Here is a 14,125-nt window from a genome sequence, read left to right as displayed (position 1 = left end):
TAAAATGTCACTGTGCATACAAATTAACATGTTCAACTACGTATTGTGCAACTGGAATAGCCAACTAAAATAAAACAAAAAATAGAAATATAGACTCACACTGAGGAAGTATAAATAAATTGAGACTATATCGTCATTATATCTACTGTATTAGGCTACAAAGTGCCTTGTGTTTTTTTTTTTTTTTGAAAAGTGTACTGTGGTCTGATGTGCCTAGAGGTATTGAAACAGCAGTCATGTTCAACAGAGTTCAGCTCACTGAAAGAATCATGTTTCAATACGGTGCATTTCATATTTCACACAATCACCTACAACTTGATGCTCAGCAGGATCTCGATTCGGAACTGTTTAAAAGAAAACATGAGGAAACGCTTTCTGTAAATGACAAAATTCCACAGCCATATATTAAAAAAAGAAACAAGAACAACTGCATGCACAAGTAATATGTATATTATATAAGAAACTTGAGTCAAGGAAAAAAAAAAAAAAAAAGGCATGACAAGCACTCAAATACCAACATTTTTACTTTTATTTTGTTTTGTTTTTTCCTTTTTGTTTCAAATTACTGCATTCTTGCATGTAAGAATTTCTACTCAAAATCAAATAATGTTTTCATGTGAAAACCTCCACAGCGTTTTCTTGAAATTCTACTCAAACTGGCCCAATATATCTAGTGAACCATTTTACGTCCAGTCACACCTGTCCCTCCACACCCACAGTCATGGGGCATGCATTTCCCAGCCAGACAAAAACTTCCCTTGTAGTAAAAAAAGAAAACAAAAATCCAGGCAAGGAGAAAGTAAATACATTATCAGGCACGGACTTCTAAGTGAGAGCTGGGGTGATCTGTCTTTTCGGCTTATCAATATAAAGAAATAAAACGGCTCTGTTTTGAGTACAATGTTAGGTTGCCATGGCACCTCCTAGAGGCTGCATCTAAACTCCCTGCCCTTGATTTACATGTAACAAATGGAAAAATAAAAAGCTTATAGATAAACCCTCTTCCCTCCCTCCCCTCCCAAAAAAACCCTCACCCTCCTCCTCCAGCCCCTCACAGCTGTGTATGTGTGTACATATTTAATGAGAGCATATACATGGCTGGGCCAATTTCAGCCAAAAAAGTCTCTGTATGTGCATGTGAGAGGACTCCACTCCAGAGGGTGAGGATGAGCCCTAGTATTTCACTCCTGGGACAAACTCCTTGGCTTCGGGGTTTAAGCTGCTCTTGCGCTGAGAAGAGACGAGAGAAAAGACATCATGTCAGATGTCAACATGAAAGACCAACATGTTTAATGTAGGAGTCATACTTCTCCTGGCTCAACTAACAACCATTTCAATGTATGCAACTAAAGCTAGGCATTTGTGCTGTCAATCATCCAGTAACCCTGATGGGAAAACTGGTGTGAACTGTGGTTTTCAGGTAAAACTGGGCTTGCTAGGCCTCAAAGCTTACCACAATCTCCTCTGTGTTGCTGTTGCTGTCGCTGACAGACAAGCCGTTAAACTGCTGCTGAATTTGTCCCATCCCTGGAGGGAGGTCTCTTGCTGGAATAAACCAATCCTGATCCTCTTCGTCCAACATTTCCTGGAAACAGCGCTCTAGGAACTCTTGCTCCAACAGCTCCTCCTCTACCTGAGAAAACAGCAAAGAAAGACCACAATAAGATAAACAGAGAGGGTTCACGAAAGGATTGGCGGTGAAATCTCCACCCTCAAAAATCACAAAGGGTGTGTTCGCTTGTCCTAATGAGCACATTGTGTCAGTCAGGATATTGCAGACAGGCCCCTGCATGTCAACAAATTGAGCACAGAGATGCTGGAGTAAAACAATATGTGCTGAAGACATAATAAAGAACTTTGTCAGCTCTCTTACAATAAATGCTGCAACAGAGTTTCAAGCATCAATACTACACAGACATTGGTGTGTGCTTGTGTGCATATCTATCTATACGCACACACACAATATATATAGTTTGATGATATTATATAAATAGAAACACATACCTGTCTGTTGTATTCCTCCTCGTTCTCCATCCACATGTACTCTGCAAAAGGGTTGGCATCTCCCTCTGCATGGCCATTGGATACAGTGTCTTTTCCATCTTTCCCTGGAGCCCCGCCCCCCAACGTCTTTGCTAGATCAGGCCCGTTCAAATCTGTCGGCTCTGTAAAAGCGACATGAATAAATCATGAAAAATGAGATCATGGGAATTAAACTTCATAATGGAAAAACTAGAGGGAAAACATTAGATTGCATGCACTGCCTCGTTTAAATCCTATGTACAACACCGTTCCAAAACAACAACAGAAAAATCAAACACCCGTGATCATGGAACATTGGTGCAAGTGCACACGATCCCAAATTTCAGGTCTCACACAATTGAAGAAAAAGCCATGTTTATACTCGTCTTCTATTTCATGGTTCCTAACAATTATTTGAGTGCAACATGTCACATGACTTCTCATTTTTATTGTGTTAGCCAAAAAGAAAAAAAGTGTACACCAGACCCTCACAACTGTACATGCCATATGAGCATCCTATTCCAGCCTTAGTAACCTTTTGCGGTTATAATAACCTCAATTCTTCTGGGAATACCAGTAGATTTCAAAACATAGCTGTGGAGGATTGTGAGTCAATAAGCCCAGGCACTGACATCAAGTACAAACCCTGGTGCACAGTTGGCATTCCAGTTAATCAGTGTGTTCAGTGTGGTTAAGATCAGGACTAGGTACAGGACGGAAGAGTTCCTTCACTCCAACCTTGGCGAACCAAGTCTTCTTCAGGCTCATGTGCACAGTGACAGTCATCCAGGAACATGTTTGGGTCTCTAGCTACAGCATACAAAGAGACAATTGTGTGCTACCAACTTTGTGGTAACACGTGGGTGTGATTGTCTTTCATGACCTTTTGACCATATAGGTGAGATGGATGAGAAGCTAGATTTAGAAATCTGCTATATGAGGGGGATGAGTTTCCTTTCAGGTTCTCAGCACTGTACTTGCAATATACAGCGAAGGTTCCATGACAGATTCATAAATGAGAAAATCAAACATGCTTGAAAAATAGCAGAGCCGCTTTGACAGCTCACAGACTGACAATCACAAAAGTGCTCATGCTTCATGAGCAGCTGCTGTGAGAGTGCAGACCTGGGTATTGTAGTCTCTGTGTACCAAACCTGGGGAACTGGGGTCAGGAATCACACAGTCTGCACTAGGCTTAATGGGGAATTAAACGCGTGACTGTTTATTCTCTCACACAAGCATGTACCTGACAGTTATCTCCTGCCCACATGTTGTGATTTTAGGAGAGACTAAGTACAGTGTGTTGCGTTCGCAGAGAGACAGTCAGATTAAGTGAACCAGTGCAGACTGCAAACACACAGATAAGGACAAAACCACTGCCAATGGAGTGGTATAAAAATTGCTCACTATACAGCTTTATAGTCAGATACTCAAAGTGGTATCACATATCTCCAAATTATCTCAACCCTGCTTGTCTAAATAATCCAAAAAGTGGAAGTGTCTCACGCTCTATATCTATATAAAATCCCATGTGCAAATAGTTCCCTATTATTAAAATATGCAACACCTACTATGTGTTTCTAAGATTCTGTAACAATAGGAAAATACTGGTCACTGGTGTCTGGTGCATGCATGACACTGCAAAGGGCTCTTACAGGTTCATTTACAACATCCTTTGAACCGTATTTGGCCGACATTCATCAATTAAATTGAATACATGCAAAAGCTTACAGTACAACTTACATTTACTGACATTAAACTACATCCCTATCAATAAGAGGAAATATTCATAGTGTAATGGACCAGCTATTTGCTCATAGTTGCTTTATTAATGTTCAACTTTACATGAGAAAATATAGAAACTGTTACTATGATAAAAAAAAACTGATGGGTTTTTTCCTGCATCATTGTATAGACTGATGAATGCAAACATCTCAGGGGATTAGCAAAATCTGAGATATTGAAACCAGCCCATCTGGTCCAAACTACAATGCCATACCGAGAGACTGTTTGCAATATGTTTACAGGTGTTCAACGTTGTAGCACAAGATGAAACCCTTCAGCCTTTCTCAGAGGTCTCACTTCAGTGACGAGCAACGTTTTCAAGGGTGAGTGATTTTGTATTTTTTTTTTTGGTGGACATCTGTTTACTCACTATTACAGTACACATTTTCACTAGCATTACTAGCGCTGTTTTTCACCCTCATTTGTAAATACAGATTTCGGTACTAAGCACAGATTGTGTGTGGATTTATGGGCCCACATAGCTATTGATAACGCTTGATCTAGCTTATCCGACAGCCATGTCTATATACAAAACAAAGATTGCTTGATATATCAGACACTCGGCACAGTCACAGATACAGAATGGTTTTGTAAGGAGAGCAGTACATGATGTTGAAGTGCTGCCTGGCATTTTTATTTTTAGAAAACATTTAGCACTTGGTAATGCTTTTAAAACTAAAAAAAAAAAAAAAAAAAAAAAATATGGTTTGCAGTGAGAGGATTTTGAGGATTAATATAATTTGGGCTGCTTTTTAAGCATGTTAACTTTGTCACACTGCTTCAACCTCAGTCACACATACATGACATGCATCTGTTACCACTTGTACCGGATGAGGCTTGAATCATGAGTCATGTTTAAATCGTAAATACAGAACACTCGATTTTTCCATCAAAACGCTCATGTCTACTGTGGCTCTTCTCGGTCATATTATGCTTGGGGTGAGTAAGACATGCAGCTGATGCATTACTAATGCATGGACTATGAAATCCTTTCATGCGCTAGTTTCAGTTCAAATACTATATTTTGGCTGTTTGCATTTTGGGCAACAGGGGAAGCTGATTAAAAGAAAAATAAAGCAGGAAACATTGCCTTTGGAATAAGGAGAGGGAAGAATGGAGGAACGCGGTCACTTGTTAACGTTCACGTTATGCAGGTCTGGGTGGCGCAGGAGCTTATCAGCAGATCGGTGTGTGCAAGGAGAAAACACAGTCCATTGCATTATCTATTGTTTTGGCTTTAAGCAGATACCTATGTGCCTACAAAATATATTTTCGAATGAATAGTCTTTATAATAGCATTTCAGATCCATTAAAGTGGCTTCGTTAAACCCAGACAAAAGAAAGTAAGTGCGAGTTGAAAAAGCTGGGGGACGGGGGAACTTTATTTGAATTATGCTACTCGTGGTTCCACTCTGTAGCTTTATTTATAAACGGACTAGATCACAGAAAATTCGGGTGTATTTATATAGCAGGATATATACATGTGCTTAAGAGCCAATGCAAATAGGATGTGCACTCAATTAATGTTTTATAGGGGGTCAATAAAAGTTAATGCCAACCACAATCTATGACTGAATAAAAGCTTTAAATATTCTGAACAGTACATTTTACATATCCCAAAAAACCTAAACAAAAAACATGTACTATGGCCATCTACAGTATATTCCTCAGTGAAAGCGAATATATATATCCTAGGAAATAAAATACAAATGTGGGTGCTCTCCAATAACACTAAAGCATTGAAAATTATAAAATGTTTAAAAAGAAAAGAGTAAAACGTTAACGGAGTAAAATGTATCTGTTTGGGGAAAAACGTAGCATGGTTAGTAATCAATATGGTTATTGTCATACACCATGACACTGACCAGCATATCTCTGTGGGGACAGTAAAGTAACTCCCTTTTCATACAATTGCTATTTATGTCCAAACATCATAACTGGTATTAATTCAATAACAAAGCTGACAAGAAAAAAAAAATCTCGCCCTGGGTAAAATGACCACATATTACACCAATATTGTGCTAAATTATGCCATATTTTTTCCTGACTTATCACAGGTATTGTGCTAGCTATATACAGATAGTCTCCGAGTTACGAACATTCAACTGACGATTTTCCGAACGTACAAACACGATACGGCAAAATAGTAAAAAAATATTTAAACTTTCACGCGACAGGCACAGGCAGCTGTTGGACGCACAGCTGGAATGAGTGCATCTCTCGCCCTGCGAGATGCAAGTAAAGTTGTCTCTTTGTGTAATTTTTTTTTTGTTTTAAACGGTTTTAAAAAGCAATTATCGTGAGAAGTGTGTTTTCCAATCGCCCAAGTATCTCTCCTGCTTGTAGTGAAAAAAGGAGAAAAGCCTTCAGTTTAGTGCAGAAAATAAAAATGATAAATCAGCATGAAGCAGAAAAGACCGTCAGTTATAGCACCAACGTATCTTCATCGTAAGTAGAGAACTACCTGTACTGTCATTTTAATAGTAACTGCAAGCTCTAAAATTAGTTTAAACAACAGAGCCATTGCAAATGTGAATGTATTGCGAATTGAACGTATGGAATTTGTTTGGTTTTCACGCAACATCATTTTGTTATAAATGTGTTTACCATGATACACGAACTGCATTAAAAAAAAAGCGTGTTAAGTAACGTGTTATGATTTCGGCGTTGCGCTCTGCCGGCATTTAAAAAAAGATTTCCATTACTGCTGAAGACACCTCCCACAGGAGGTATATGACCAGCCTGACTGCTTGAAGATTAGCCGTCATCTTAGGAGATCAGATGTGTGAACATGACCTCATTTCCACATTCAGGATGAAGCCACTTTGAGCCTGTGTTAATTGCTTTCCTGGTGCAATTTCCAGGCTTCAGACAGACATATAGATAGTGAGTGTTACTGCTTTCTTAAAACTCTTTTCTTAAAGCCCTTTCACTTTCTTTGGCGGTCATTAGGCCAATATGGGTTGAAAGTGTGAATCTAACACTTGTGATGAGATCCACCTGGCCTACAACAACAAAGATGGAGCAACATATGCAAATAAATTCTTAAAGGATAAGCATATTGCTGGTACTTGTTCTCTCTCATCAAATACTAAACACTGTGCTGCTTATCATTAGTGCAAACAGCAGGACTCCATAAAAGGCAACGAAACTGGGTATTTTTGGTTTATGACTGATGGTGAGGAACATGTAACCAATCACAATTACCTTAGAGAGAGGGGGGAAAACAACACACTGAAGCTTTTTTGCCACTCAGGAGGATCTCTGCATTGCCAATGAAGCTCATGACACATTAGCAATTAGCGTGTTCTTCAGTCTGTGTCTGTCTGGACCCATTTCACCACACCAAATGACATGGAGAACTATAAAAATGTGATGACAACCACCTGGAAACACACACATCACCTTTCCTCCGGTCTGAAAACGTCTGTATGCACAGGGATAAACAGTAATCAGATGAATGGTAAGAAAGGGTAATGCTCAAAGAATCTTAGCGCTTTACTTTACACAATATTTTTTGGGCATCGGTAAACCAGGACCGATTTTAGTGATCCAACACCAATCAGGTGACAATCCTAAAGGGCCACTAATGACGGTCATGTTTTTTTTTGACACAATCAACAACAAACTTTAAAAGGGTTGTGTGAAAATTACAACCGCAGTGAAAGACGTTGCTTCATTTCTTAGGTAAAAGTGTCAAAGCCTTAAATGTATAAAAACTCAATTTTATCAGTGATTTATGAATAAATGTCGATTGGGTATTGTAAAGGCACAATGCACAATAATTAAAAATAAATAAATAAATGCAATGAAAGTCAGCAATTTCAGGCAAAATATTCATAAAATTCAATCATAAAACATGGCCTTCCCTGCACTATGTGGGGGGAACTGCACTGTGTGTTAGATTCACAATACTAATTATTAAAATCTACGATATACATACACCAACAAGCGACACCAGCCTCCAGTTCCAGGTAAGGTTTCTGTGGGTGTAACTCACAACACTGTGATTCATTTAAAAAAAAGAAAAGAAAACCCACCCGTCTGTTTTGCAATACCTTGCAGTATATTAAGTCACAATACGTAGCAGTATATTCGAAATAAACTGGTTGCAACTTGACAACCCTCATACATTATTATTATAAATTATTATATAATGCGTCCCTAAACTGTCCCGAATCTCAAAACGGGACAGAGAAACAAATAGTACAGAAACGACCAATAAAAGGCAACAGGAAGGACATGCATGGGCTGAATTTTGCTCGTCTTCAGAAAATAGCAGAGCCATGTCGAGTCATTTTTTGGAGTGACCGGGGCAATTGTGAAACTTTGTTTAAGCACACTGCAATATTTGCAGGAAATCAATATCGAATCTGAGCACCAGGTCAGTTAAGCCTTCATTCTGTGTATAAGGTCAGAGTCAACATCAGTATAGTGGGGGAAGAAACATGACCTGGTTATAAGCACACACACAAATGGTGCAATGTGACTATCAAAACTATTTAAACTCCAACAGCAGGGGAGTGGAAGTGATTACTTTTGGTATCACCATTAAAACGTTTTGCCCTATAGTTCCTAAAAGAATGTTCTATATTTTCATTCCTGAATGCATAATCTGTTATACTTCACTATAAAGCACATTGTGGCAGTCAGGGACACCTAAAGCATACACCAAAACAAACTTTTTTTCATCCAGGAACATGCCTGAGCTTCTGCATCTAGTAAATATAATGGGAAATGGGATGGAAAGACTACAATAATTAAACTGCAAGTAAACTGGCCCTGGTACATGATCTTGGTTATGTAACCGAGAAGCCATTTGCTCCAAACTGCTGTGCATTTCTTTCTAGTGATGTGAAACAGGACGTCGACATGCTCACACATATGGAGCAAATGAAGCTCGTGTAGCAGCGCGTGCTAACGACGCACAGCGCGTGTAGGCCAACTGGAGAGAATAAAAACAAAATGTCTCCAGGATTTAACACTCGAACACTAGAAAACTCGCACTAAATGCCACTCTTTTCTTTCCCCTCATCCACAAAGCAATTCAAGGGGGATTTCAGTGTGTCCTGTAGTCCTGCCTGCTGAAAACACGTCGGGTCAAAACAAAGAGCACGCTAGCTGGCTAGTGTTTGGGGTTACAGTGTTTCCTGTGTGAAGGACGTTGTTGCCGTTATGTGAGACAGCTATCTGGTGGACCATTACACGCTCCAGAACACCCATACAAAACAAATTTAGGTCATAAGATAGCATTTGAATAAATCATAGAGAAATAAGTGCACGAAATGGGCGACGCGCATTATACATGAACTAAAAGGTGAATCAACAAAAGGTCGAGGAACATGAACTAACAAAGCCATGGGTCTAAAATGTTTCAGAGGACCTTCTGAGGGAAAATAGGAGCTCAAACATGGCTACCGACATCGGGAATTTTATATATAAATGCGTTATTTCTTTGCTATATTCCCGTCCTTGGGTGCGCGCAAGTCTGAAAATGTACACCGAGGTACAAACGCGCGCTCCCGTGCATGCGCGCTCGTGTTTGTGTTTGTTGTGTGCGTTTTTATTTTTTGTTGTTTTTGTTTGCGTTCACGTCGTTTCCCCTCCGCTTTAACAAAGTGCAAAAAAAAAAAAACCCGCACGAAGTGTGTGTCCAAAGATGGAGTTAATGAAGTCCGAGCCAAAGCACGCGCCTTAACCTTATAAAATGTACACCTATGCACCAAATCAGACATGTGTAAAAAAAAAAAAAGGGTTAAAAGAATATACCTGGCATTGTGGTCTCTCTCAAAAAAAACCCCGACCAAAATCCACGAAGAAAATAATTCCTCCACTCCCGGGGTAATGGAAGCTGCTCACTGCTGTGGGATAAATGCGTTAGTGGGACGCGATGGTCACGTGGTCGGCGCTTAAACAAACAGGCAGCCCCCTCCTACTCCGGACTGCGCGTGCGCAGCTTTGGAGCTTCCCCCTGCTTCCTATAGCACTTCCACACCAGACACCATCATCATCATCACAGGCTTTTTTTTCTCCAACAGTGTTATCTTTCAAAATCAATTAAAGTAAATGCATGAATGATTTCTGCTTATAATAAATAGTGGAGAAATGCCCAATACATTGCAATCCTTTTTCTGCTAGATTTTTGCCTTTTCAACACGAATAATAAGGATAATAAAAAATACAAAATACATACAGACACTAGTAATAACCGTATAAACGAATCAACACTAGAAAGAGGACACAAACAGACACAAACAAACGCAAACACAGAAACACATTGTCGTGTAATTATACAATCATAACAGGAATTTATTTTCACACACAAATTTATTTAAAATAACATTTCCATGCTTTTTGTTGTAGAAGGTTATCAGCGTTGAAGCCTGTGAAAATCTACACATATTGAAAGTGCAGGCGCTCATTTGACTGCCGCTTTTTATTCAAAACAAATGACACCTGAGACAGGGCTAGTGTTAAAAATAAAGGTAAATGAAAATAAATAAAAAAATAAGTGAGCAGGTGAGAGCTAATGGTTTTTTGGAACCACAAAGCCATAACTTTCCCCCTCTATTCACACATTTGCAGTTGTTTACTTCTGGAACAAAAGTAGGCTTTTTTCATTTCCGCCTTTGCACTGCACTTCCGCATAAGACTGTAGGAATTGGCCCCTAGTGACGCATGTGCTGAATTTGCGTTTTCTTTACCACGAGGGTGATCCCAGCAGCACCACCAGTGCATGAACACATACAAACAAAACATTAATGTTAATGATAATTGCTACAGATGTACTGATATATGTGGTACATAACATAACATAACATAACATAACATAACATAACATAACATAACATAACATAACACATAACATAACATAACCTATAACATAACATTTACATTTACATTTGCATCATTTAGCAGACCGCTTATCCAGAGCAAAGTACAAAAGTGCTTTGAGTCTCTAGTAATGAATAAATCTACATTGGAACGCAAGATTACAAACTTAATATAAATATAACTCTTGAATTCTACTAAGCAAACTTGGAAAGTGTAATTTAAGTGTTTCAGGAAGAGGTAGGTCTTCAATCGTCGCTTAAAGATAGTCAGGGACGCATTTAGGGGAAGTTCATTCCACCACCTTGGTGCCAGAACATAACATAGCATAACATAACATAACATAACATAACATAACATAACATATCATATCATATCATATCATATCATATCATATCATATCATAACATACATATCATATCATATCATATCATATCATATCATATCATATCATATCATATCATATCATATCATATCATAACATAACAACATAACATAATATAACATAACATAACATATATTACATATCATATATCATATCATATCATATCATATCATAACATAACATAACATAACATACATTACATATCATATCATATCATATCATATCATATCATATCATATCATATCATATCATAACATAACATAACAACAAAACAACATAACATAACATAACATAACATAAAAAAATAACATACATTACATATCATATCATAACATAACAAAACAAAATAACAAAACAAAACTTAACATATCATAACATAACATACATTACATATCATATCAAACATAACATAACATAACATATCATATCATATCATATCATATCATATCATATCATATCATATCATATCATATCATATCATAACATAACATAACATAACATACATATCATATCATATCATATCATAACAACATAACATAATATAACATAACATAACATAACATATATTACATATCATATATCATATCATAACATAACATAACATAACATAACATAACATAACATAACATAACATACATTACATATCATATCATATCATAACATAACATAACAACAAAACAACATAACATAACATAACATAAAAAAATAACATACATTACATATCATATCATAACATAACAAAACAAAATAACAAAACAAAACTTAACATATCATAACATAACATACATTACATATCATATCAAACATAACATAACATAACATAACATAACATAACATAACATAACATAACATAACATAACATAAAATAACATAACATACATATCATATCATATCATATCATATCATATCATATCATAACATAACATAACAACATAACATAACATAACATATCATAACATAACATACATGACATATCATATCATATCATATCATAACAAAACATAACATAACATAACATAACATAACAACATAATATAACATAACATACATTACATTTCATATCATATCATATCATATCATATCATATCATATCATATCATATCATATCATATCATATCATATCATAACATAACAACATAACATAATATAACATAACATAACATAACATAACATAACATAACATAACATATATTACATATCATATATCATATCATATCATATCATAACATAACAACAAAACAACATTACATAACATAACATAAAAAAATAACATACATTACATATCATATCATCTCATCACAAAACAAAATAACAAAACTTAACATATCATAACATAACATACATTACATATCATATCATATCAAACATAACATAACATAACATAACATAACATAACATAACATAACATAACATACATATCATATCATATCATATCATATCATATCATATCATATCATATCATATCATAACATAACAACGTAACATAACATATCATAACATAACATACATGACATATCATATCATATAATAACAAAACATAACATAACATAACATAACATAACATAACATAACAACATAATATAACATAACATACATTACGTTTCATATCATATCATATCATATCATATATTAACATAACAAAACATAACATAACATAACATAACATAACATAACATAACATAACATAACATACATTACATATCATATCATATCATATCATATCATATATCATATCATAACAACAAAACAACATAACATAACATAACATATCATAGCATAACAAAACATAACATAACATAACATAACATAACATAACATAACATAACATAACAAAACATAACATAACATAACATAACATAACATAACACATTACATATCATATCATATCATAACATAACATAACATAACATAACATGACATAACATAACAACAAAACAACATAACATAACAAAACATAACATAACATAACATAACACATTACATATCATATCATATCATATCATAACATAACATAACATAACATAACATAACATAACATAACATAACATAACAACAAAACAACATAACATAACATATCATAACATAACATACATTACATATCATATCATATCATATCATATCATATCATATCATATCATATCATATCATAACATAACAACAAAACAACATAACATAACATAACATATCATAACATAACATACATATCATATCATATCATAACATAACATAACATAACATAACATAACATAACATAACATAACATATCATAACATACATTACATATCATATCAAATCATATCATATCACAACATAACATAACATAACATAACATAACATAACATAACATAACATAACATAAAAACATAACAAAACATAACAAAACATAACATAACATACATATCATATCATATCATATCATATCATATCATATCATATCATATCATAACAACAAAACAACATAACATAACATAACATATCATAACATAACATACATATTATATCATAACATAACATAACATAACATATCATAACATACATTACATATCATATCAATTCATATCATATCATAACATAACAAAACAACATATCATATCATATCATATCATAACATAACATACAATACATATCATATCAAAAATAACATAACAAAACATAACATAACATACATTACATATCATATCATATCATATCATATCATATCATATCATATCATAACAACAAAACAACATTACATAACATAACATATCATATCATATCATATCATATCATATCATATCATATCATATCATATCATATCATATCATATCATATCATATTATATTATATCATATCATATCATATCATAACATATCATAACATACATTACATATCAACATAACAACAAAACAACATAACATAACATATAACAAAGCATAAAATAACATACATATATCATATCATATCATATCATATCATATCATATCATATCATATCATATCATAACATAACAACATCATAACATAACATAACAACAAAACAACATAACAACATACATTACATAACATATATCATAACATAACATATCATATCATATTAAACATAACATAACATAACATAACAAAA

General features: G+C 34.8%; 1 protein-coding gene across 1 annotated transcript; it reads right to left on the bottom strand.

Annotated features, from left to right (window-relative positions):
• Positions 1-511: 511 nt before the first annotated feature.
• LOC310725985 (polyadenylate-binding protein-interacting protein 2B-like) lies at positions 512-9,635 on the bottom strand. Its single transcript, XM_083541117.1, has 4 exons — positions 9,577-9,635; positions 2,005-2,165; positions 1,454-1,633; positions 512-1,230 (listed from the first exon to the last, which is right to left on the bottom strand). Exons 1-4 carry the CDS (start codon positions 9,581-9,583, stop codon positions 1,174-1,176), a joined length of 405 nt encoding a protein of 134 aa, XP_083397243.1. The 5' UTR covers positions 9,584-9,635; the 3' UTR covers positions 512-1,173.
• Between the last annotated feature and the right edge of the window lie 4,490 nt (positions 9,636-14,125).

Source organism: Silurus aristotelis (genome assembly GCF_946808225.1).
Source record: "Silurus aristotelis genome assembly, chromosome: 5".
Classification (NCBI taxonomy): Eukaryota; Metazoa; Chordata; class Actinopteri; order Siluriformes; family Siluridae; genus Silurus; species Silurus aristotelis.
The sequence above is the reverse complement of the archived record's forward strand: the minus strand, read 5'-3'. Positions and strand labels throughout refer to the sequence as shown.